Source organism: Trichinella spiralis, assembly GCF_000181795.1.
Source record: "Trichinella spiralis strain ISS 195 chromosome Unknown Scfld4, whole genome shotgun sequence".
In the NCBI taxonomy this organism is placed as follows: domain Eukaryota; kingdom Metazoa; phylum Nematoda; class Enoplea; order Trichinellida; family Trichinellidae; genus Trichinella; species Trichinella spiralis.
In genome coordinates this window covers 11514016-11538798 of record NW_003526943.1, presented here as the reverse complement: position 1 = coordinate 11538798, position 24783 = coordinate 11514016, and the positions used below count along the sequence as shown (strand labels likewise).

General features: G+C 36.9%; 5 protein-coding genes across 5 annotated transcripts; 3 read left to right on the top strand and 2 right to left on the bottom strand.

Moving 5' to 3' along the window:
- Positions 1 to 560: 560 nt before the first annotated feature.
- Tsp_06474 (hypothetical protein) lies at positions 561 to 623 on the bottom strand (the record flags this gene model as incomplete). Its single annotated transcript, XM_003378579.1, has 1 exon — positions 561 to 623. A coding segment is annotated over exon 1 (63 nt), but the record flags the coding sequence as incomplete, so codon positions are not given.
- A 1288-nt stretch (positions 624 to 1911) lies between these two features.
- Positions 1912 to 7445, top strand: Tsp_06475 (putative RhoGAP domain protein). Its single transcript, XM_003378578.1, has 24 exons — positions 1912 to 2130; positions 2212 to 2228; positions 2307 to 2429; positions 2707 to 2752; positions 3300 to 3540; positions 3702 to 3763; positions 3826 to 4017; positions 4103 to 4138; positions 4191 to 4238; positions 4296 to 4401; positions 4468 to 4531; positions 4597 to 4669; positions 4729 to 4819; positions 4903 to 4980; positions 5056 to 5193; positions 5280 to 5470; positions 5540 to 5716; positions 5775 to 5843; positions 5941 to 6052; positions 6130 to 6257; positions 6330 to 6452; positions 6524 to 6606; positions 6669 to 6825; positions 7431 to 7445. The coding sequence occupies exons 1-24, from the start codon at positions 1912 to 1914 to the stop codon at positions 7443 to 7445; spliced, it is 2589 nt and encodes an 862-aa protein (XP_003378626.1).
- A 5778-nt stretch (positions 7446 to 13223) lies between these two features.
- On the top strand, positions 13224 to 18193 carry Tsp_06476 (putative adenylate and Guanylate cyclase catalytic domain protein). The gene is made up of 6 exons (XM_003378577.1): positions 13224 to 14637; positions 14912 to 14991; positions 15066 to 15143; positions 15227 to 16333; positions 16586 to 17387; positions 18174 to 18193. The coding sequence occupies exons 1-6, from the start codon at positions 13224 to 13226 to the stop codon at positions 18191 to 18193; spliced, it is 3501 nt and encodes a 1166-aa protein (XP_003378625.1).
- Positions 18194 to 18758: 565 nt separating this feature from the next.
- Positions 18759 to 19770, bottom strand: Tsp_06477 (conserved hypothetical protein). Its single transcript, XM_003378576.1, has 2 exons — positions 19088 to 19770; positions 18759 to 18969 (listed from the first exon to the last, which is right to left on the bottom strand). The coding sequence occupies exons 1-2, from the start codon at positions 19768 to 19770 to the stop codon at positions 18759 to 18761; spliced, it is 894 nt and encodes a 297-aa protein (XP_003378624.1).
- Positions 19771 to 19859: 89 nt separating this feature from the next.
- On the top strand, positions 19860 to 23984 carry Tsp_06478 (retinoblastoma-binding protein 6). Its single transcript, XM_003378575.1, has 14 exons — positions 19860 to 20000; positions 20031 to 20150; positions 20323 to 20370; positions 20790 to 20808; positions 20906 to 21073; positions 21496 to 21589; positions 21646 to 21682; positions 21749 to 21927; positions 21995 to 22094; positions 22164 to 22279; positions 22405 to 22510; positions 22638 to 22709; positions 23071 to 23273; positions 23351 to 23984. Exons 1-14 carry the CDS (start codon positions 19860 to 19862, stop codon positions 23982 to 23984), a joined length of 2037 nt encoding a protein of 678 aa, XP_003378623.1.
- The last annotated feature ends 799 nt before the right edge of the window (positions 23985 to 24783 follow it).

Genomic DNA, 24783 nt, shown 5'->3' with positions numbered 1-24783 from the left:
AAATTTAAGAAATGCTATTAACACAAAATCAATAATGAAATATAATTTCCAAAACTATATGTTACTTAAAATGCAACTTCCTATACAATAAATAAGCAAAACGCCACCTGAAGTTTCAATGAGCTTTGCGCTACCGTCTTCGCTTTAGAAATAGATGCTTCTTTCTATAAAATGAGAAAAAATGTTAATATATGTATGTATTAATAATCAGAAGCTAATTTCAAAACTATTATACCGGTTCTTCATCACTAGAACTATCAAATACGCTAAGTTTGGAAGCGGATAACGGAGCTTTCGCAGATTTTTTTAAAATCAGTCCATATCTAAACAGTAAAAATACATTGCTTTATCAGCGTTTGAAGAAAGTTCTAGTTTTATCACATTTGATTATTTATTTTGGATAATTATTCGGATACATTTTATTTAATTAAGTTTCATTTAATGCAAAATACTTCAAATTCTATTCAAAAATGACTTACTTTTTCGGTTGATCTACCATTTTTTAAAATTAAAAATTAAATCTCAGTGCTATTTAAAATACGGTCCAGTTCAACACAAACATAACTGCAACATTCTGTTGAACTGCAAACTATACAGTAAATTTGAAACTCGTGTTCAGTCATTTTTTGGAAATTTTTTTTAGAATAGGTTTGCCTTTACCAAATAACAGATTACTATTCAGCAATAAAATAATTTTTAATAAAATTTTATAATTTTGAGCTTAATAAATAGCTTTGTAAATTACAGATTTATTCAACACTTATTTATTGCTATTACAATTAATAATAGTTAAGTTGTTTCTAAAGTGTATTCTTCTCAAGTACGGTGTTGTTGATGCTTAATTATAAATTTATCAGGAAAAGAAATTTATTCTATCGCAAGATTTGCATGTTGAAATGTTCTGCTATGACAAAGTAGGCATGATTGTTTAAAAAAAAGGTACATTTCTTACTTAAATGTCTCCTTTATTTCAATGTTGATTTATAATGATATTTCGAAATGTTTAGCATAAATTTCAAATCATTTCTTAATTTTGATGTATTGCAATTTTTACGTTGGCATGATGATTGTATAATTATTTACTTGAATGACGTATTTATTCTTTTCTCTTTTCAGTTTAATTATTTGTGATATAAAAAAGTTATTTATTGTTAAATAAATAAATTTTTTAAATAATTTTTACAGATAATTTAATTTTTTATGATTACTGTAATTCAGTATTATGTCAGTATATAAGCATTTGTTTTCTTAATTTTGGGCCACCATGTTTATGTTAAATTAGTTTAACATGTATAACATTGATTCGTGTTAACTGAACAGGTTATTCAGAAATTTTTTTTTAATATTGTTCGTTTTAATAAATTATTTTATAATTCATAATGTTTCATAAATTTATTACTTGCATGTCGTTTTAATTTTATGAATGTAATAGTTATTATATTGGGATTTGATTTTTAAAACATCTGACCCGTGAGTATTATTTCAGCTCGTATGATTCGTCTGCATATGCATATGGTCGTCTGACCTATGGTGATTCATATTTGAATTTGATTTTGTTTTGTTCGATTCTTTCATATGTGTGTGTATTGGCGTTATCTTTCCGTTTGTTGAAAAGCAAGCATTGATGGAAAATTTTCATACGGTTTGACCGGACGGTATTTTGAAATAAGCGGCATCATTTCCTGTTAGCCATTGTGGTGATTGTACTGATTGTTGATTTCCTGTTGGAAAATTGTTCTACATTGGGCAACGATTAGCTGCAGCCGTGCCCTCCCGGCAGCAAATAAGCGCGCTTTTCAGCCGGTTGCTTTTGCAATTTCATGCCTGCCAGCGTTGTTCTGTTCTTGTTGCTTGTGGAGGACTCATTTTTGACAAAGCAGCTTCAGAAAGTTGGCACCAAGCAGGCTTGAAATGGATTTGGACACGCCGCCGAAACCAACTCCTCGGCTTTCCAAGCTCAAAAAGCCCGACACTGCCCATGCTGTACAGAAATCCAACCAAGGCTTGGATAATGCCGGATTGGCAAGAGTTGACACTGCTGACCAAGTGGATGAAGTTGTTCAAAAAGCAGAAATGGACAACGCCCTTAATGAACTTTGCACATCCATCGATGCATTAGATTCGAACGAGGTTTGATTTCTTCTTTTTTTGTTTTTTTTGCGATGAAACATCACTCGACAATTTCGATGATTCACACATCACAACTTTTAGTTAACAGTGAAAAAAATGTAAATTGATCATCAATTGTGTTGTTAAAAAAATAATTAACTTTATGATGATAATTATTTTTTTTATTTTTACTAAAGTAGTTTTGATGGCATTGTTATAATTTGCTTAGGTCAACAACAATTGTTGCCAGCCTCTACTGAAATTGTATACTGGCAATCGTTTGTATGCAAGCATTTATTGGAAAATGGTTCAACAGACGCGTACATTTTTTCATCGATCAATAATTCTTTGATTTGCTCGCGTAAACATTTTACTGACAATTTCTATGCGGTTCAACTGAACGATGGTTTTGCTTTTGTGATTGAAACTGGCCTTTTATTATTATTATTCAATTTTGATCACCTGTTCTATATTAAACTATTAAATTTTAATATTCCACACAAACTTTACAAAGGAATAATTTCACTTTTTATTGTTTTAAACACTGGGAAACTATTTTTTTTCAAACGAAAAGATCTATTTTTAAATCAACTGAAGTGTGATATATACTGTAGCACATTTACAGTCAGTCATCAATCGTCAGGTATGAAGAAAACAGTACTTTTTTCAAATTTACTCTGTCGTTTTTCTATTTCTCCATGTATCAGTAGTTTTACTATTAATTTCTGATTTTACAATATAATCCTTCAGATTCTCTATAGTATGTCAATTTATACATTATTATAGTGTTTTTCATGGTTTATGCTAATGCACACACTTTTTCATGATAGATGGAAGGTACAAGTAGTCTGTACTCGAAGTTTAATATTATTTTTAATGGTTCACAATTTAATATATAGCATTTCAATTTTTTTAAATTTATTATAAAAAGTAATTCAAATTTTTTGTGCATTGTGCTGCTGTAGTTGTAGTCTTTGGAATTTGTTGCCCAACTGAAGAAGTCCATCACTTGGCATCCAGCTGTTATTTGTGCTCATTGTTTTTAAGCTGGATGAAATTTGTAATTTTGATGTAGTTAACAAATTTAGTCGTTTTTGACTGAAATGTTATTTCATTTCAACTTTATTGAATGTTACGCTGACAATGATTTACATTGATTTGATGGATATGGAAATTTATTTAAATTTTAGACAAGCTATCGTGATGCACAGTCAGTTGGTAGTGATAATTCTCTTTGGAACTCGGTTTCTTGGTCTTCCGGTGGTGAATCAGAACCGATTGAAGATCGGCTGAATTCCATCGGTAACAACAATGCTGAAAGTGTTGGAAATGGCGATACAGCATCAAACCAACCTCACAGCCCCCTTTTGACTCTCAACGCCAACGTGTGTTTTGTAGGATGGATAGGTGGAAAGAAAGGAAGAGCAACAAGTAAAATGCAAATGATGCATGCAATCTTTTCTATTGCTCATACTAAATTCGCAATATTTGCAAACAGTTATATATGCAGTGTGATATTTTTACATCCAATTGTTCCACAGATTGTACATAAAATTGTCACTATTATTAATTAGTTTTCTTTTTTTTTATAGCAATGACTAAAATGTGGGCTGTGCTGAAAAACAAAAAGTTGTCCTTTTTTGTCGATGATACTGTAAGTTGGTTCTTTTTGCTTTTTGTTTTTAATTTGAATTTTATACAAGCATTTAGTTTTAGTGTGAAAAATTGATCGACTGCTTGCCTTGCAATAAGATATTGCTAGTTTCTAAACAGCATTCCTCAGAATCGGCAGTAGAGCCTGTGCTGATTTTACACTACATGCATCCGAAGAGGAAGAAAATCAAATTCAGGCGTTTTGTGGTAGAAGATGAAAATGATCTGACCGCTTGGATAACACTACTTGGAAAGGTTGAATTATACTGAATTTATATTTTTGTTTTGAAACAATTTATTTAAATTTGCAACTGATGTTCGGTTTTATTTTTTACTTTAGAGCATTATTGGCGATGTGATGGGTGGAATGGATGGCGTAAGGAATTTTTGTTTTCAAAATTAATATTCATTTTTTGCATTAATTTAAGGTTTTCGACACGGTTGGAAAAGTGTACATCAAGCATGGAACTACAAGAGTAAGAGTTACTGTTCTTATCTTTTTTAATATTGTAAAAATTGAAAAAATCCTTTAGATCTGGACATGTGCAGATTTGGTTAAAAGAAATTATTCATTGTATTATGCCACGGAAGGAATTGATTGTTTTTTCGAAGTTGATTTTCGCAAAGTTTACAGTATCCGTATGTGATTGCAATTATTTTTGTCAAGAGTTTGAAGTTTATTATTTTTTTTGATTTATCAAACAGGAGATATGGCAGAAAAGCACGAATGCTGTGCAGATGTAAAAGAAAAGGGTCCTTGTTTTGCCTTGTTAATGGAAAATGAGTATGATTTAAAAAATTCATATTATTAATTATTATTGGTTTTATTTTCAGTACTCTTTGGATTCAAGCAGATTCTAAAGCGATAACTTCAGCTTGGAGAGCCGTTGTTCAATCAATGATTAATGTAAAAGACAAATCATAAATGAAGCATTTTATACCTTATCATTATTCAATTTCTTTCAGAAACAAAGCAATGTGTTGTCCGAGCAACGATTATCTTCTGACAATGTACCAATGATTGTGGAAAAGTGCATTAATTTCATTTCTGTTTACGGTATAAGGATATTTTATTTTTTGATTATTATCTGATAATTTCTTTTTTTTATTGTTGTTGTTGTTATCTTCCGATGGTTGCAGGGTTGGAAACTGAAGGTATTCATCGCATGTGTGGTACTGTTTCCAAAATTGACGATCTTTATTCCAAATTGATTGTCGGTTGGTTGCTATTCTTATTTTTTTTTCTTGTTCTGATTCGATTCCATCTATTTTATGCTTTTGAATTTTTTGTAGATCCATTTTCAACTCACCTTTTGCCTCATGAACATTCTGTGCATACTGTAACCAGTGTTCTGCGAAAGTTTCTCGCTTCAGTAGACGAACCCTTGGTACCGAAAAATATCACCATCAGTTTACTTAATCATATCAACGGTACATATTGAAATTATTGAATTATTATTGTTGTTGTTGTTTGTTTGTTTTTTGAAATAAACCAATAATTTGCATTGCTATCATAGATACGGTCGAGTGGAAATGTCGACTGAGGTATTATGATGAGGCGATTCGGCAGCTTGGTCGAATAAATTATTCAACGTTGCGCAAGCTTGTTGGTCATTTGAAAGAGGTGACTCAGTTCAGTGAGACGAACAAAATGAACGTGCAAAATTTGGCTTGCATTTTCAGTCCGACAATTTTTCGCATGAATCAAGTATAGATTATACACTGGCCACATTTTCACATGATTATATTTTATTTTATTATGTTTTTTCACATGCAGATTGACGATGACAAAGATAAAATCAGTTTTCAATATAGCGTGAAACTGTTCACCGTTATGGCAGATTTGATTGAAAATTATGAAATTTTGTTCAACATCAGCGAAGAGGAGAATCGACGAGATTCGCTGGTACAAAAAGCGAAGAAAAAGCTCATCAGTCCTACAGGAACTCCAAAAGTTGTTGGTTTTTGAATATATTTTAAACTTGTGATTTTATTTGTTTATTTTTCTGTAGAAAGTCAGTAGTGGAATTTTGCATTGTTTGCACGTTTTGGAAAAGGATCGAATTTCTTTCAACATCAAGGTATATATATAAATCTATATCTAAAGACGAAAATACTGTCATTGTATTCTTCTAGTTGAAGTAATGAAATTTTAATTTTATAATTTATTTGCTTCAGGTGGGTGTGGATTTGACTGCCGAAAATGTTTGTGAATACGTGCGATCACGCGGCGTGGCATCGTTGCCATCCCAAATTGCACTGTTTGAAGTTATCTGTGATGGGCAACTTGGTTCGTTGAAATATTCTTTTTCTGTTTCATCTTTTCCATTTTATTAATAACACTGATAATAGTTTTTTCATCTTCAGAACGTCTAGTACCGTCGGATGAATCTGTTTTTGATATCATCATGCGTTGGATATCTTGGCCTCTGGGAGATCGTGTTGGTAATTATTTGATCGTCAAAGGGGATTCAATTTCATCAAAGTTGAACGATGTGAGCTGATTTTTTAAAAAATAATATCCGTTGAATTTTTTTAAATCAAAGTTTAAAATTTATTTATTTCAGTACGCAACTAAATTTACATCATCATCACCTTGGAGTACGGCTTATGTTAGTGTGACGAAGTCGTTTGCCAAACGATACTTGGCACTTTTCCCAAATGAACTGATGCTTTTTCGAAATCAAAAGGTGAAATGTGAAATTGATTTTCATAACTAAAACAATAATAATAATAAAAATAAAAATAAAATTATATTCAGGATGATAACGCTGAACAAGTGTGGAGAATTAGTGATTTTTTGTGGTTCATAGGAGCAGAGGCGAAAAGACACCCACCGGCAAAGTATTATATTTATATATATTTCACCATGCTGGAAAAGTTAATTTTTTTTATTTAAATTCAAGATTCAACGTGACTTTTATAAGAAATTGTGAATTTCTTACAAGAAGCAAAACGTTGCCATTTATGGGAGTGGCGTTGAGTTTCAAACAAGAAAGTGACCAATTGAGATTGCTGTCAGCTGTATATTCTGAAAATCCGCTCATATCCGTATCGAACTGCGTATGAATGGCGATTTCTTTTTTTTGTCTTTCTTCGATAATTTGTTTAATTTAACAATTATTGTAGAAATGTCTTCCTTATTTTACAAATTTTTTCATTTGGGATGCCTTTTTTCATAATTAACTTTTTTTGTAAATGAAAAAAAACAAAAATTTCAATGCTGTATATGTATTTTAAGTTGAAATTCAATTCACCAATATCTTGTTGAACAGTCAGTTGACTTTTAATTTTTTTTTCTCAGATTTATTCAAATAAAAATTATCGAATAATATCAATAATTTTGCAAGTGCATTTTTAAAATTGCTCTGACGCGAGATGAAATGTAGAATTGATAATCAATTTAAAAATTTCTTGAATGCAAACTCGTGCAAAACAATTTTCTGTTCAAGATTTATTTTAAGAAAAATGAAATGCATGATTATGTTTATTTTTATGTTTTTAACATTATTACAAGCTAGACAATGTAATTTTTTTTAGCATTAAGCTTCTTATAGCAAATTTTTTTGTCAGTATTTTTAATGCCACCTTTGACGACCAGATGTGCATTGTTAATGCATTAATTGTGTGTGATTGTTTTATTTATATTTATATTTATATTTATGTAGAGTTTGATGAAATAGTTATCACGTTCAAATATACTCAAATATGAAAGCAGGTTGCAAAAAAGAAAGAATAAATTTATTGACCGACTGGTCAATTAAAATAATAAAATTTTCAATAGCATGTGAAATTGGAAATGCATTGAAAACTTTTTATTATGTTTGTTTTCTCAATTATTATTATTGATCGATTATTCTTGAGTATTGTTGTATTTTTCCCCTTTTACTAATGCAAATTTTTCAATATGTAAAATATAAAAAGCCGCAAGCAAAGTGGAAAAGAAAGATTTTTTTTTTCGTTTCTTATATTGTATTATTTATTTTTGTTATTGTAAACATGTAATTTTTTTTTGCTTAGTGGTAAATTTTAATAAAATCTTTATAAATAGAAAGATATTAAAATTATTGTTATATTTCAAAGTTTACTTGAAAACTTTCAGATAAGAGCAGAGAGGTTTTGTTGATTAATGGCAAAGTAAAGTAAGTGATAGTTGCAATTGATATTCATATTGAACAAATTTAACAAGATGTTGTTACTCAATATTTTATATATATATATATATATATATATATGCATGTTTCCAATGGAACAGCGAGTGGTGAAGCAAAATTAGAATGATGCGTTTCAAAAATTCCTGACTGAATGATTTATTTGAACGTTCGTTGAACAAAATTTCCAAATAGTAATTTCATAATGATATCCCAATTTATCTTAAAAAAAAGGGAATATGCAATAAAAGAATATATATATTTGTTCATTTTATAAATGAATTTCTTCAAATTTAAATAAAAGCATATCCTTACATTTGTATAGTTGCCTTTGAAAAATTCCATATGTTATGTTAAAAGTTTAATAATAATGATCATGCAATTTTTTCTTTTCTCTTCGAGATAATTGCTATTACGCTTTTTTTTAAATTGTGCAAAAAATCTCAACAAAACCATCCCTTGAACAAAAGCATTGACAACGTTGATCAATGATCATTACGATTGATTGCAAAACTCGGCACAGTTAATCAAAAATTCATATTATTTATTTATTTGTTTATTTTCTTTGTTTCGTAGACTTTTATACAAGCTGCGATTGTCTGTAATTGAAGTAAAGATTGTAAATGTTCAAAATTGAAGAAAAAAAAACCTTGAACGAACTGCTCAATTTTTAACAGCTATGGATGATAATTTGAAAATGAAGCTGTCTTGTTTAAAAAAAAGAAGAATTGCTGTTCAACTTGCTCGTTTTGTTTCCTTTCTCAATTTGTCGTATAATGAATTTCACAACACCCATGGAACCTAGTTATTTTTATTCAATCATACTGTAAAGTGTGTTTTTCAAGCTGTCGCCGGGTGCGGCAGTAGGCGCATGTACGCTAGGCGTTGGTCGGTCGGTCGGTCGATTCGGCAGTTCCTGGCTTGCTTTTTCTCAATTGGTGCCGAACGCCGCCGATTTGCGAGACCAACTAGCAGCAGCAAGCAGCTAATAACACAGCAGCTGCGCTTTTGCAAACGTCGCTTTGCGTTCAAACTTGTTCAATTATTATCATTATCATTATAATTATCATCATCATTATTGCCTGATTGCTTTACTGGCATTTTTTTCTATTATTTTGTTTTGTGCTTTTTTTCTTTTTTGGAAATTTGTGCGGAAATTTTTTTTCAAACTTAGTTTTCTTGCTTCTAAACAGTAAAAAAACATATTATTATATTATTTTTTTAATAAAAGCAACATTTTTGTTTTATTATTATTTTTTTTCTTTTCTTTTTTTAAATTGTTTTATTCATAACGGCAACGCATGATATCACGTGAACACTTTTGACAAAGATTTGGCAAAGAAAATGAAGAAACTTACATCACGTCTGACCAACGGAAATGCATCTTTACAGGTTCGGAATACAAAGAATTTTTTTTTCTTTTAATATCTATAAATGAAAGAAAAATATCATTTTGACAAATTATAAATTGTATTTTTGTAAAAATTGTTTCCCTCTTTGACAATTGGTGAAATGATGAATTGTTAATAATTTCTTCTCTTTTGTCTATGTGATGAAGTTTTTTTCAATTTTCAACGCTACATTTTTCTTTACTTTGCTTTTTTTCACTCTTGCCACATTTAAGTAATAAGACAATATAATAATAATCGTCTCGATCAATCGGTTTGTGTTCTCCAACATGCTTGTGTGAAAATGCTATTCCACTATGAACAATTCGTTGTTGTTTCTTGCACATTGATTCCAATTGTTCATTTTCCATAATTAATAATTTATTACAAGCACACAGTACAAAAGTTGGTGAAATTCAAGCTTTTTACTGGTCGCTTATTTCGATGCTTGGTTCGCTAGCTAGCAGTGTTTTTGCTTTTCCTATCTTCAGTTTCACTTTTGTTTCTATAATACTTCTTCAATGCACAATTGATTGATTGAATTTCTCCTTCTTTTCCTGCTTCTTTTTTTTATCTTCTGAATTTGCTTGAACAATGATTGACGTTAGTGATGTGCTTTGTGGTTTATTTTTTCTTTTTCCATTGCTTACTTGTACACTTAAAAGTGTAAATTTTCTTATCGCATTTTTAGCATTATAAAAATTGTTGTGGTTGTTGTTAAGGAAAACAAAGTATATATATATATTATCCTAATATAGCATTTTTTGATTTGACGATCGGCATTGTGTGCATTTGTATGTACGCTTGCATGTGTGTGTGTGGTGCGCGCGATTATTCTGTTTGCAGCGGTTAGAATTTTCGAAGTATTCCATTGTTCGTCGATAAAATTGTTCGTCGATTGCTTTCGTTCAAACAAAAAGAATAGCAGCATTTTGAGCAATAAATAAACTACCGTAGTCCATATTAACCTGCTCATCGAAAGATATTTTTTGTAGAAAACGGTGCAAATTACGATTGAATTTGTTATTTTTTTTCTTTGTTTTTTTGTTCACCACCTTTGAATAAGAACATCTAAAAATGAGCTCGTAAAATAATGCTTTTAGTGAACATTTTTTTCTTTTGATTTCCCTTTTAAATTTTCCATTAATTTCACTTAGACAAATAGGAGATCGGTTTGCATACGTTTCATTCGAATTTTCTGCAATCGATTCTACTACTACTACTACCACTAGCGAACACTAGTTGCGCAAGATGAACAACGAAGCGTTGTCCAAATTTTATTTATTCTTTGATTATATTGGTGGTGTTTTGCTTGTTTTCTTTTTTTGAAATTTAATTTAATTGAATCTTTTAATGGGACTTTTTCAATATTGTGGAATTTCCCTGATTATGTAAGCATGAACAAACGATGAGGAAAAGTTGAATTTACACGAATATTGGAAAAGATCGACCGACTGTTGTTGTTGTGTTCTTGGACAGGGAGGGGTGGGGCAGGAGGAGGAGGAGGAGAAAGGGAGGGAGGGAGGGAGGGAGGGGAACGGTTGAATGAACAAAGCAAATCAAACTAGTGGGAAATAGTGGAAGCCTGTTGGTCGATTTTCAACAGTTCAAATTCTACAACTGAAGTTCGCTTGGAAATTAAAATAAAACATATTAAAAGACAATTTCTGACACATCTGTCTTGCATTTCATTTCGACCAGTGTCGATTTTGGAAATACCATTGCCGCATTGAAGGCTTTCTTTCTCTTGCAAGCTTGGAATGGTATCGATTCTCAGGCGAAAGTATTTTCGACCGCTAGACTTGGCCGGCATGGGATTTCTCAGCATGCTTTTCCCCTCCACCCGCCGCCCCCTCTGTCTCTTTCTTTCTTGCTTTTTATTCTTCGGTTGAAGTATTGCTTTTTGGAATTTTTAGACGTTTCTATTTAATTTGTGTAAGTTTGAGAAAAATCGATTCAATTGGAAGTTTCTATTTTTTTTTATTATTCTTTTTTTTTCCATTCTGTCTGTTTTTCTCTTTTCACTTCAGTTAACAATACCGCATGGCATGCGCATGGGATGCTTTTTTCAGCAACAACAACAACAACAACAACAATAACAGTAATATGTGTCAATTTGGAAATTTTGCTCTACAATTCTCTTCTAGCGTTCATTCATTCATTGCTGCTTGGTTTGGTCGACGACAAAAATTTGCATACATGCGTAAATTTCCCATACATTCATACGATGGAATTGTGATTGCAATGAAGCGTCATTGATTTTTGGTAATCTCTTCGGGGAATAATTGAAAATGGAATGAATTATTATTGCACATTGTTGTTCTGCATTTTTGATCTGGAGGTGAGTCTCGTGTCGGCGAGGTTAATTTGCCGGCCCACTTTGTTAGCGCCGGCACTTTGCATAGTATCTCTGTTCAGTGGTGACGTGTTGGGCGTCGAATATTTAGCCACGCTTCAATTCCCTTTCAACAAGTTTTGCATTTTTCACATTTTCCCAGGTGGCATACATAACACACACACATATAAATATATACATATATATATAAATACAGATATACTTTTTCTTCATCGTGTTTATTTGTTTGTGTGTGAAGGAGATTTATCGACAGTTCCTGTTTGTACATCTTGGTAAAACAGAATTTGTGAGTATAAAAGTAATAATATATTTTTTTTGTTTTTGAAATTTCAAATAAAATAAATCGAAAGCTCCAATTGTGATATGTTTCCACTTGATGACGTTTCATTTGTTGTGCAGCGACGACATTAAACAATCGATGATTTTTTCAAGCAACTTTTTTTTCTCTAACACAATGCTTATTTATGCAAACATCTGTATATAAGAATATCCGTGACAAAATATGTGAGAAATAGGTGAAATAATACAATGATTTTATTTTATTTATTCATGTATGTTTTTCTGTGTACACTTTTGCTGTTGCATTTGGAATTGTAGTATATTGTTATTGATCATTTTTTAAGGGTGAAAATTCTAATTGAAAAAGTAAAAAACAGTGCAATGTATATATTCTGTTCAAGCAGGTAAACACATTAGAAGTTGAAATTGTATGTGTATTTATGAATTTTCCTTTGTCATATTTAATAATGGAGAATAATAATTGTTCTTATATATGTGTGTTCTTTTTTATTAAATGGTTTAATTTGAAAATAGTATTATTGTTCAATTGTTCATTTGGAAATTCAGTATTTGCTTTCAGTGTGATTGATTAATTAGTTGTTGGTTTGACAGCAGTTTTTTCGTTGTAATTTTTCGACACTTGTATTTCAAAAATTTGAAATTGCAACTGTTGAGCAATTTAAAAAACAAACAAGCATGCGTTGTTGTTGTGTCATTTTTTCAATGTTTTAATGTGATGAGTATGTTGATTGTATTTTGTGTATCTTGCATAATTGTTGTTTTCATTGTTTACTTGTTGATGAATGGAAAAGAAAAGAAAAATCCTATTTTCAGAGTGTTTGTTGTGCATGTGGTCGATGTTGTTGTTGAGCTGGTCGTCGGAACAGCGACGGCTGTGATGCGGGCAAGGCAAAAGAAGCTCCCATTCAGTGCTAGTAGTAGAACTGCTGTTGCTGTTGCTGTTGTTTATTGTACTCCTAGTTGCTGTTGTTGTTGTTGTTGTTTATCGTCTTTTTATTCTCATCATTGTTGTTGTTGTTGTTGTTGACGTTGTTCTTATGCTTCTTTCTTCTGCTGCTGTGCTAGTGATTATCCTTGTTTGAATTTCTGTATTGTTGTCGACCTGCAGTGAAAAGAAAAGCAAATTTGCACTTAAAAAAATTTACGGGTAGCGGAAATTAAAAAATTTTTAAAATTTCATAAACTCTATTATTGCATATTTTGTGATTATTTTTTTTCATTTACACATTATTCTATATTTATGTTTTTTTTCTTTTTGAGAAGTTAATGATGCAGCGAGAGCAGTCGACTGGGGTGACGTACGATGCGTCGATGCCGATGATCTCGGATAAGCTGACTTGTCCGTTCGAAACGCCCGAAGTTCTCGAACCCAGAGAAGAGCAGGCTGGACGACGACGCTGGTGGGCGTGGCTGGGCAACGCGACGTCGAAATGCTGGCGGCCGGAGTTCTCGTCCAGGGTGTTGGAAAGCCAATACTGGCAGTGCGTATTTCCTCAATTTCAGCGCCGCTTTCGGGCCGGTCTCCTGTATACGATCATCTACGCTTTGATGTGGCTGGTCTACTTTGCCAGCCTGCATCCTCTGGGCGAGATTTATCCGTATGTTTTGTTCAGCGTTGTCTATTTGGTGACGTTTTCGTTGATTTTCGCCTTCACGTTCACCAAAAGCCTCTACAACGGCCTCTACGTCAGCACTTCGGTTCTGTGCGTCTGTTTGCTGGCCGTTGCCAGCGCTTTTGTGTTCATAGCCGACAAGCCGTCTCTCGGTCCTCTGGCCAAATTCGCCTTGTCCGTCAAGCTGGTGTTGCTAATTTACACGGTCATCCCGTTGCCCATGTATTTGTGCTTGTTGATGGCCGTGGTATTTTCGGTCATGTACGAAGAATTGTGCGCCGGTGCCTCCAAGCCGGTGACAATTGTCCTGCACGGCCTTGCCCACTTACTCGGTGCCCATATTTACACGCTGACCCAAGTTCGAGACCGTAAGACGTTCATCAAGTTGGGCCAGTCTTTGTTGGCGCGTCACGATTTGGAAATTGAAAAAGAATTCAAAGACCGCATGATACGGTCTGTGATGCCGCAGACGGTCGCCGAAGAGCTGCTCAAAGAGAGCAGCGAACTGAAACGGCCCAGCAACACGCCCTCGTCGGACCGTTGCACCAACTTGTTCAGGCCGTTCACGATGAATTTGATGCGCGACGTGAGTATCCTGTTCGCCGATATCGTCGGCTTCACTACCATGAGCTCGAACAAGTCAGCCGATGAGCTGGTCAACATGCTCAACGATCTGTTCGGTCGTTTCGACGCCCTCTGCGGTCAGTCCGGCTGCGAAAAGATCAGCACCCTCGGCGACTGTTACTACTGCGTATCCGGATGTCCGGAACCGAGGGCCGACCACGCCCAGTGTTGCGTGAAAATGGGCCTGGCGATGATCGAAGCGATCCACCAGTTCGACATCGACCGCAACCAGGAGGTGAACATGCGGGTCGGTATACACACCGGTACGGTGCTGTGCGGCATCGTCGGCCGCCGGCGTTTCAAGTTCGACGTCTTTTCCAACGACGTCGATTTGGCCAACGCCATGGAATCGACCGGCATGTCTGGCCGAGTGCACGTATCCGAAGCGACCGCTGCCTTTCTCGATGACCAGTACACGCTCGAGCCGGCGCCCGACTACAAAGGTTTCTTCTGTGCATATATGCTCGTTTCTACTGACGAAATTTTAATTATTTGTCTTTCGATGCAGGAATTAAAACTTACTTTATTGTCAACAATGTCGATCAGGAGCCGCCGCCGCCGCCGCCGCCGCCAGCTGCTGATGCCCCTGCTAGCCAGGACGTACCGTCTCCACCGCCACCGTCTTCCATTTCTAACACTCATATTCACGGTATATACGATACAGCATATTTCATTGCATCGATTTTCATATTTTATTATGTTTATTTTATTGTACAGATCGTTTGCGTTCGTCTGAATTGCGACACATTGACAGTTCGGACATGGCAATTTCAGATGCGGCTGTTAATTCTAAAAAAGTAAGTAGATGTTGTTTTTTGTTTTGTTTTGTTGTTTCCATTGAAATATTCACTTTTTTCTCTTCTAAATTTAGTGTTTGAACAAAACGTTGTCGGTATCGAATTTGAGTTCATCCGAACGCTGCAAAAGTGATTCCATCTTTCCTCCAGGGGTAAGTGAGAGGGAGAGTAAAGGTGAAAGCGAAACCACCTCATCGTGTGATAATTTGTGTTTGTTTGTTTGCTTGCTTCTCAGGTCGCTTTGAACCAACGCACCAAGTGGGCGTCGGCGTCGCTGGTCGAGCCGTCCAAGACCGCCTCGGTGACCACTGGCGGCGAGCAGGTGCCGTTGGAGAAATTGTCGGAAAATACCGAGCCGGAACCGAGGCGGTCGAGCCGCGTGGTCACTTTCGACTCGGACCGCAATGCGGAATTCGTATCCGGCGTCGACGGCGTCGAAAGCAGCATCGACCACGTACTTTCGACGCACACGGCCAGCATCTCGCGCTTCGAAGCCGACCACGTGGACTTTGACCACAGGCTCGCGGACGCGATCCGCGGCTCCAGTCTGGCGCGCGGCGACTACCTGGTCCGCCGCAAGGCGCTGACGCGCACGTTGAATTTCATCGACCCGGCCGTGGAACAGCAGTACAGGGCTCACTTCGAGCTCGGCGCCCGGCGGTCGGTCGGCGAACAAGAAGCCCAAACCGACAACCCCGAACACCAAGAACCCGCCACAACAGCCGCCACCGCTGCTGCCACCGACCCCTTGGCCGTCAAAGTCGCCCGTTTGGACGACTGGCGCGTCGACCCGCCCAAATTCAGCGTTGTCATGGACTTGGTGGTGTCGACGATTGTGTTTTGGACGTTGCTGTTGATTTGCATGCTGGCGGTCAACGACCAGTGGTGGTACAACGCGGCTTTTGTCACCTACGCGACGCTGTCCGGCTCGTTTGTGCTCGCATTGGCCGCTTGGACGCTGCGCTGCGTGCTCAGCCGAGCCACGCTGCCGTCGATCTGGGTCCGCTGGTGGCCCAAACACGCGCTCAGTTTGACCATGATCAATTTGCCACTGGGCGCTCTGCTGGCCAGCGTCCACTGCCCGGCCGCCGGCTTCAGCTTCGCCCAGCCGCGCTACTGGCAGTCCGAAAGTCTGCTGCTGTTGTTCTGCCTGCTGGTGCTGATGGTCATGTTCGGCCACGTCAACTACAGTCAAATTCGTAGCTGGCCCAAATCCCTGTTCTGCTGTTTGATCGGCATCGGTCTGGTGACCATGGTCCACTTGTGCGCTTCCAATTGCCAGCCGTCGCACACGGCTGCGGTTGGTCTCGTCAATAGTACGGTTGTATTTTACAACGCCACGGTGAATGGTCCGGACGACGGTGGCGGCGGCGGCGGCGTTGTTCCACTGATCCCAGACCACCACCAGCAGCACGATGTGCAGCAGCAGCATCATCATCATCAGCAACAACAACAACAACAACAACTGGAACATGAACATGAAAAGGAAAAGCTGTTCGTGCAGTCAGACCACCAACAGTACAGTTGTTGTAGAAATGAAATTTACATGGTCGTGCTGTTGGCCTGCTTGTTGGTGATCTATTTGAATTATCAGTTCGAGGCGAGCTTCAGAATGAGCTTCTACGGCGACTTGCAAGCCTGCGAGACGATACGTCGCATGAAAGAGATGAAAGACCAAGCCGACTGGCTGTTGAGCAACATCATTCCGCACCACGTGGTCGAACATCTGGCCAGAACGTCGAAATATTCGGAAAATCACGCCATGGTGGCGGTACTGTTCGCCAGCGTGGTCAACTGGAACGACATGTACGAAGAGACATACGAGGGGGGCAGGGAATTTTTGCGCGTCTTGAACGAGCTGGTCAGCGATTTCGACGAACTGCTCGACAGGCCTGAATTCACTCAAGTCGAAAAGATCAAAACGATCGGTCCGACTTATATGGCCGCCTCTGGCCTGAACCCCGCCCGCCGGCGCCTCAGCATGCATCCGTACAGCCATTTGTACGAGTTGATGGAGTTCGCGTTGGCGTTGCAAGAGACGTTGGACAATTTCAACAAAGATCTGCTGAGCTTCGAATTCAGGATGAAGATCGGCTTCAACATCGGCCCGGTCACTGCCGGCGTGATCGGCACCACCAAGCTCTACTACGACATCTGGGGCGATACGGTCAACATCGGCAGCCGGATGTATTCGACCGGCGTGGTCGGTCGGATCCAAGTCAGCCGTCAGGCTAAAGAACGCTTGGACACCGTTTACGAATTCGAATTCCGCGACCACATTTCGGTGAAAGGCGTCGACGGCGGCATGGATGTGTACTTGTTGAAGAGCCGCAAGCAGAAACCGCCAAGCTTGCTGCTAGCCGACGCTGCCGCCGGGGCAGCATCATCCGAGGATGGTGATGATGGTCATCATCATCAGCAACAACAACAACAACAACAGCATCATCAGGCTAGCATCACTTGTGACGGTCACATCCACTAGCAGCAAAGCTAGACTGGATAACTAGCTGGGGGCACTGCAGTGATTTGAAGTTGCATCTTCTTTCTTTGTAAATAAATAATCTTTTTTTTCATATTCATTCATTATTTAATTGTTAATTTATTTTCGTTTGTTAAATTGATTTCTGTTTATCACCATCTTAATTGTTCTTTGTTGTTGTTGTTGTTGTTGTTGTATTTTCTAGTTGTTGCTTACACGCTTTAACTTTATTATGTATCTCTGATTTTTTGTTGATACATAATTTTTTACTGTTATTCTTTCACCCCCGCCCCTCTCTCTCTATCTCTGTCTCTCTCTCTTTCTGTCTATGACACCACTGGCGAATGTGTGCAAATTGTCCAACGACAAAAAAATTAGCTATTATAATTTTTTAAAAATAATACTTTTTTGGCTTTAATAATTTTCAAAATGGGTGCTTGGCTAGCATATCCTAGCCTAACCTGAACTTAATGTTCATTTTCTGATGGATATGATCAGAAAGATATGTTGAATCGGTGGTCTCTTCTCTTTTCATACTTTCACATCCGTCCCCTACCACTGCAGTGCTGCAGCTCGCTTGAAGCTTGCTTCTTCTTTTTTTCTTTTTACCTTGACAACTGAACAAAAGCAAAAATATTCCTCAATTGCAGCTTTTTTTTACAATACAATCTACAATTTTTCGTTTTTGTTTATTCATTTTTAGCAGCGTATGTTGGTTTTTGATTTTAGACATGCGTTGACGTCGTCGTCAAACGACTGACTACTTTTATCAAAATTGCACTTTTAATAACCAATAAAAACTAATCTGCTTTTCGAGTGAATATTGTGTTTGTTTGAATATTCCAAATTCATTCATTCAATTTAATGGAATAAATAATCCGACAACTCATCACTCATAATTTACTAGTCTTCGCCCAGAGACTCGTCTGATACAGATGGAAGGAATATTTATTATGAAATGTTGAAAATTTAATTTTAATTGAAATTAATTTCGCCGACTATTTGATTCTTTGTCATTTACAATCAATCATGCACTGTGGTCTTTCTTGCTGTAGTCCATTTTTATTATATTATTCCACACAAAATAAATAATCGTCTTTTTCAGTTTGCCGTCACAGTACATTAAGAAAATTAAATTTTCAAAACAATACGATAGATAAAAATAAAGCAAATAACAAACAATATGTAGCGGGCACGGACTGAGCGAACAACTGTACTTCTACAGACAACGAAGTGGAAGAGAATGAAGCTACCGTATGCGGATGTATACTTGAAGGGAAAAGGAGAATTACGGTAGTGTGTTGGTTAGAGTTTGTTGCTGTTGTTGATGATGATGGTAGTGTTGGAATCGCACTGTGACAAATCGGTGACGATTCTTTTTCTCAACCACCTTCTCATCGACATCCATCTCGGCACCATTTTCCGTTTCAACGTTCGTTTTCGCAGCTCCATGAGCTCCTGAATCCTCCTTTGCATCGGTGGAAACTTCGCTAGAAGCACTGAACAACTGCTGTTGTTAATCTTCAGCAACCGACTTCCACTGGTCGACTTGAGCCACTGATTCAGAATTTGGCTTTTCCATCGCAGCCTTGTCAGTCGGCATGCTGCTCAACTGACCGGCGGCCAGGATGTTGCCCACTGTAGCCGACGACGATTCTGACTTCTTCTCCTTCAATGAACATCTCGGAGCTGGTGTGCTTTCGCTTCTGGGCACCGTTGGATAAATCTTCCAATGCGGACGCCAAAGCGAACGCCAACGTCGCTTGGGCCCCGGACATACCGACCATAACTGAGCAACGCTTCCTCGGGTCGCCGCCCTCACCAGAACCATCTTCGCTCATGGATCTGAGCGCTTTACGCTTCGATGGCGCTCGACCAACTCTGTCGCCCACCAGCGACGTCGACAACGTCAGTAACAACCTTCCTGCCACGTGAACTCTTGTCAACAGCAGTCGTCTGCATAGGCTTACTGGAAACTGCCGCCGCCGCTTTACCCTTGCCACCACCAGAAGTAATAGTAGCACTACTGCTTTTAGCAGCTTTTCTTTTCGCCTCTCAGTATTTTTCTTCCCTTTATCCTGAGGCTCTTCGCTCAAATCTGAACTTTCACCGACCACCGACTTCTCTTGGCCACCACTTTCCTCCACAGCCCCATCTTCTTCTACTACTGCTGCTGGCTGAACCATTTCGACGGACTGTTCTGTTAGACGTTGACGCGAGTGAGGATGCTCTCGGTGATGTCCTTTCGTATCTGAACGATAAAAATCTTCCGGCGGTGATAGCGTATGCGAGTCGCTCATTGTCGCAACCGGAGCAGAAGTACTGTTCCACGCAGCGGGAGATGCTAGCCATCGTGTGGGCTACGCGCCACTTTCGACCGTAACTGTACATGCTTTCAAATGTATCCGTTGGCCAGTCGGAGGACTGGGATGACCATCTCGACCGGATGCTTCTGGCCTACCGGCCTTCCGTCCACCACACCACTGGTGCCACACCCGGCCGGATAATGTTTGGGAAGAAGCTAAGTTGCGTTAGCTAGGGTGGTACGGAAGTTATATAGCGGACACGGACTGAGCGAACAACTGCGCTTGTCCAGACAAGGAAGTGGAAGAAGAATAAAGCTACCGTACGCGGATGTATACTTGAAGGGAAAAGGAAGATTACGGTAGTGCGTTGGTTGGTTTGTGTATTATTGTTGTTGTAATCTTACTGTGACAAGTCGGTGACAGCTAATAAATGCTGTGTTGTTTACTTGTATTTTGATTTCGATAATGTTACCGGGAAAGCGCGAACCTGGAAAAAAACCCGCCCGAGAGAGCGGCTCGTTACATATAGAAATGATAATTTTTCAGTTATCCAGTAGAAAAATACAAACGTCTGAAAATTACATATTGACTCTAGTAATTATGTATAGCTGAGGAAGCAAACATTTGCTATTAATTTATTATTTTTATACTTTTTAATTTTCTCTGCTCATTTTTTCTTGCTTATTCAACCAACTGCCAAAGTCATTGCCTCATTTTAATCGTATGTTAGTTGAAAATTTTAATTCTATCCTTCTGTTTCTATTTCTCTTTTTTATATTTAATTTTTAATTTTATATTTTTCAAAATTTTACTCAGCAAACTTGCACTCCATTTTATTACCGTAACCTTTGTTTTCAACAAAAGTCATTTCTTTGTTCAAACAAAATTTCTTTCAAAATTCAAATTTTCTTTAATTTTTACATAATAAAGACATTTTTAACAAAAATTAATGAAATAAATTCAAATTTATTTTAATTTTGAACACTGAATATTTAAAATTAATTATTTTACAGTATACCGATAATACCTATCGTTCTATTATTACAGTAATGTACTGCTTTGTTGTTTTGTTGTTTACGTGAGTTGGTTGTAGAAGCAGCGTTTGTGTTTTTGTTTCTTGTAGTTCCAGTAATGTCATGCATACATTACAAATTCAAGAGCTCATTGGACTACAAGACAGTCTCGTTCGAGGGTCTCAGTGTTACGCTCACAAATTTGAAGCGTTTAATTTTGGAAAAGGAAGGAATCCGCACTGCAGATTTCGACTTGAAAGTTTCCAACGCGCAGACTGGAAAAGGTATATTTCCCTCTGGAAAACATTATCAAATGCACGTGCTAGCAGTACTATTTTTGTCTTTTGTATTTCACTTTCTAAGTGCTTTTTGTTTCGAGTATTTAAGTTGGAGTTTTTCTTGTATGTCTAGTCAGAGTCAGTTTCTTTTCTACTTTCAATTATTAACCCACATTTGAATCGACAAAAAATGTCTCAATCTTGAGCATTAAATTTAAATTTCCATTTTATCAAATCACCATTTCAGTTCCAATAAATGACTTTGATTTGAATTGGTGATTTCTTTTTATTATTTACATCGAAAATTTTTGTCTTTTATGTTTAATTGAAAAGCATTTTCCTGTTTCATGCTTTTTTATTTATATATTTCATATTTGTATATGGTGAGAATGTTTAAATTCAGTGCAGTGATTGGTAAAATATTGTAGAATATACGGAAGATGGCGGTCCAATTATGCGCCACACCAGTGTTGTTGTCGCAAGAGTTCCAGCTGACTCTCAAAGACGACTTCCAAAAGTTTGGTAAATTGTTTCATTTTAATTTGTATTTTGAAAATTTATAAACATTCACTTTCCAGGGATCGAAGTACTGAAGGTGTGGTTGTGTCGAGCAGTGTAATTCAATTTTGTTGATTTGATTTGATTTGATTTCAATGCTCTTTTTACTTTTGCTTATTTCAGTCTTCCAATGATTTGGTGGGATTTTCTTCGTTGTTGGTAAGTTTTGCATTTTATGAATTTGCAATCGTTACGCGGACGAGTAAAATGCTTGTTGTGCAGAAAACTGGCAAAAATATGACCGAAGAAGAGCGTATCAAGTTGATGGAAAAGGAATCGACACGAGAATACGATCCATCAAAGTAAGTGTAGTTTCGCTAATTTTCATCAATAAGCGAGAGAGTGAGAGTGAGAGTGAGCATTTTGTAGATACTGTAAAAAGAATGTCACGCTCACTGGTACACCGCCACCGTCGTACTTGTGCAATCGTTGTGGGCAAACTGGACATTGGATAAAGTTTTGTCCTACTGTAAGATTGGTCTTGTTGTTGTTGTTGTTGTTGTATTGGTTGATTTTGGTTTGCTTTTTCTTTTCCTAGTTGAACGTCAAGCGCACAACAGGCATACCGAAGAATGAATTATTAGAAACAACACCCGATGATCCCCAAGCGATGATGACATCGATCGGCACATTTGCGGTCCCTGTATTGCACAAGTAAGATTGTTGTTTAAATTCAGTGCAGTGTTTATTAGTATTGTAAGCTTTGTTTGTTTGTTTTTTTCTGCTTTCCTCCAAAGAAATGCATTTTTAATTGGAAAGAAAGAAAAGCCTTTTATTAGTGAAGAAGACGAATCGCATGGAAAACCAGCAGAGACAAGTGAAAAAGAGCCTCTTCCGACTGAATTGCTTTGCTCATTGTGCGACAATATACTGAAAGATGCGGTGGTGATTCCTTGTTGCGGGTTCAGCTTTTGTGATCAGTGTATTCGCAAACATTTGTTAGGTAGGAATTTTCTTTTTCTGTTTTTCACGAAAGTTGGAAATTTATTTTCTATATACTATTTGTTATGAGTTTGGTGGAAAAATTTCATCTGCTAAACGTGAAAATTCAGTTGATTGCATCAGTGTTATTACCTACCGCAGTGTATGTGTGTGTTTGTGAGATTGAATTCAGTGTGAAATGTTAATTTTATTTTTGTTATTTCAAGTTTTTGTAAATAGTGTGACAGTGTGTATACAACATACATATATAGAAGAAAAAGAATGCAACTAGGATTGCAAGGAGCTTTTTAATAGCAACAACAACGAACTAATATTGTTAAGGTTTTTCAAGCTGTTGGAATGTTATCTTTTCTTTTTTTATTTTTCATGCAAATTTGTCCGTAGTGGAATGAATGAATGAATGTTCAGTAAGTAGGATTCGAATTGCAAAATTTTTGAACATAATTTCGAAAGCGTATTATTCATTTCAATATGCAGAGGAAAATATTGTTTTCAAAAATAAGATCACATGTTGTTGTTGTGTAGGTAAACAGGAATGCCCGAATTGTCAGGAACCGGCCGTTGCAGCAGCTTCTTTAATCCCGAATGGTCAATTGCGTATGGCGGTTTTGAAATATCGTCGAGAAAAGGATTGCCAAAACAAGCCGGCCGCTGTTCACATTCCAATGGCAACAGCAGCCATGAAACGCCCTCAACCGTTGCCAAAGTATGCATATGGAAAACAATGTGTTGTGTTGTTGTGGTTGTTTTATGCAAATTAAAGCTGTTTTTTCCTTTTTTTAGTACGTCCAATGCAGTCGGTTGCAAAAATGTCGCGAAAAATAGCACCGGTGGTATTACCACGGCGGTCCAAGACGGCGGTGGTAGTGGGGCTTTTGCATCAAAGCGGGAAAATTTGTTGTCATCCAAAGCGGTGAAGCCGACCGTGGGAGGACATGGTGGCGGCGTTGAGCAGAAGATGAATCCGATTGCTGTTGGCTCGTCGACCAAATTGACCCATATGGTTCCCAGATGTATTGCCAGTCACAGCAACAATGCGACAGCGGTGAACAACAACAATACGCTAACAAAGCTGAATCAAAAAAATACTGGCATTTCTCCAGCGACCACCGTTACCAGTGGAGGAGGAACATTGAAATCCTCAGTAATGTCGTCGATGACGGCAGCATCGCCGGCGGCAACGTTTCTGGGCGTCGCCGGTTCCAATGCTAACAATGCTGCTGTCGTTGGTGGTGCTAATGGTAATAATGTTGGTGGCGGCAACGGCGGAACTGGTGGTGGTGGTGCAGTGATGGCAACCCCAGCGGCCGTTCTCAGAGCGAAGTATGCAACTAATCTTTTTCAAAGCCGGCAGACAGTGTGTGTCTTATCTGTCGTGTCGAATGCAAATGTTCTGTGGCAAGACGTTTCGGCATAATATTTTGTTCACTTTTTCGTCCATTGTTCAACGACGACTCGCGAAATTCTCCACAAATAGCATAGCGGAAAGAGTTATCTTTTAATAATTACATCTTCATTATTTTTCTTTTTACTCTTCCTCTGTTTCTTTAAAGATTTTTTAATTTAAATCCTTTATTCTTTCTTTTTTTTAAAAATATTATTTCAAGTTTTTACTACTTTTTCGTGGTTTTTTTTATCTATCCATCTTCTATCTACAAACAAAATCAATCACTCAACCAATCATGCACCCACATGCAATGTTTTTTTTTTAAAAACTTTCTCACTATTTTTGTTTTTTTTTAAAAAAAGCACATTCACTTTTTTATTTTACTTAATTTTATTATTTTTATTTTATTCATTTATTCATTCATCAAAAGAAAATAAAAAAAAACGGTTATTATTGACACAACATATGTGCATAGCATAGCATAGCATAGCATATATGTGAGACGAGAAAAAATGTCTCTGTGTGTAACATGTGGAAATTTTCTTTATTCCTCCTGTGTTGGTGTTATTGTGTATTTCTTCCTCTCTAGTGTTTTTTCGTCTCTATCTTTTGCGTCTCTTTTTCCCCAATGCAACGAGCAACGGATCGTACGTTCTTCCTTTTTGCTTTTCACCAGAAAAGTATTTTTTTATTTGATCGAATAAAAGAAAAGTAACGCATATACATATATACACATATATATTTAAATATTTATTTTATGGAGAAAAACAGTGCGAACGAGTGACTTATAATTTATATATATATATATATATATCATTAAATTGAAAAT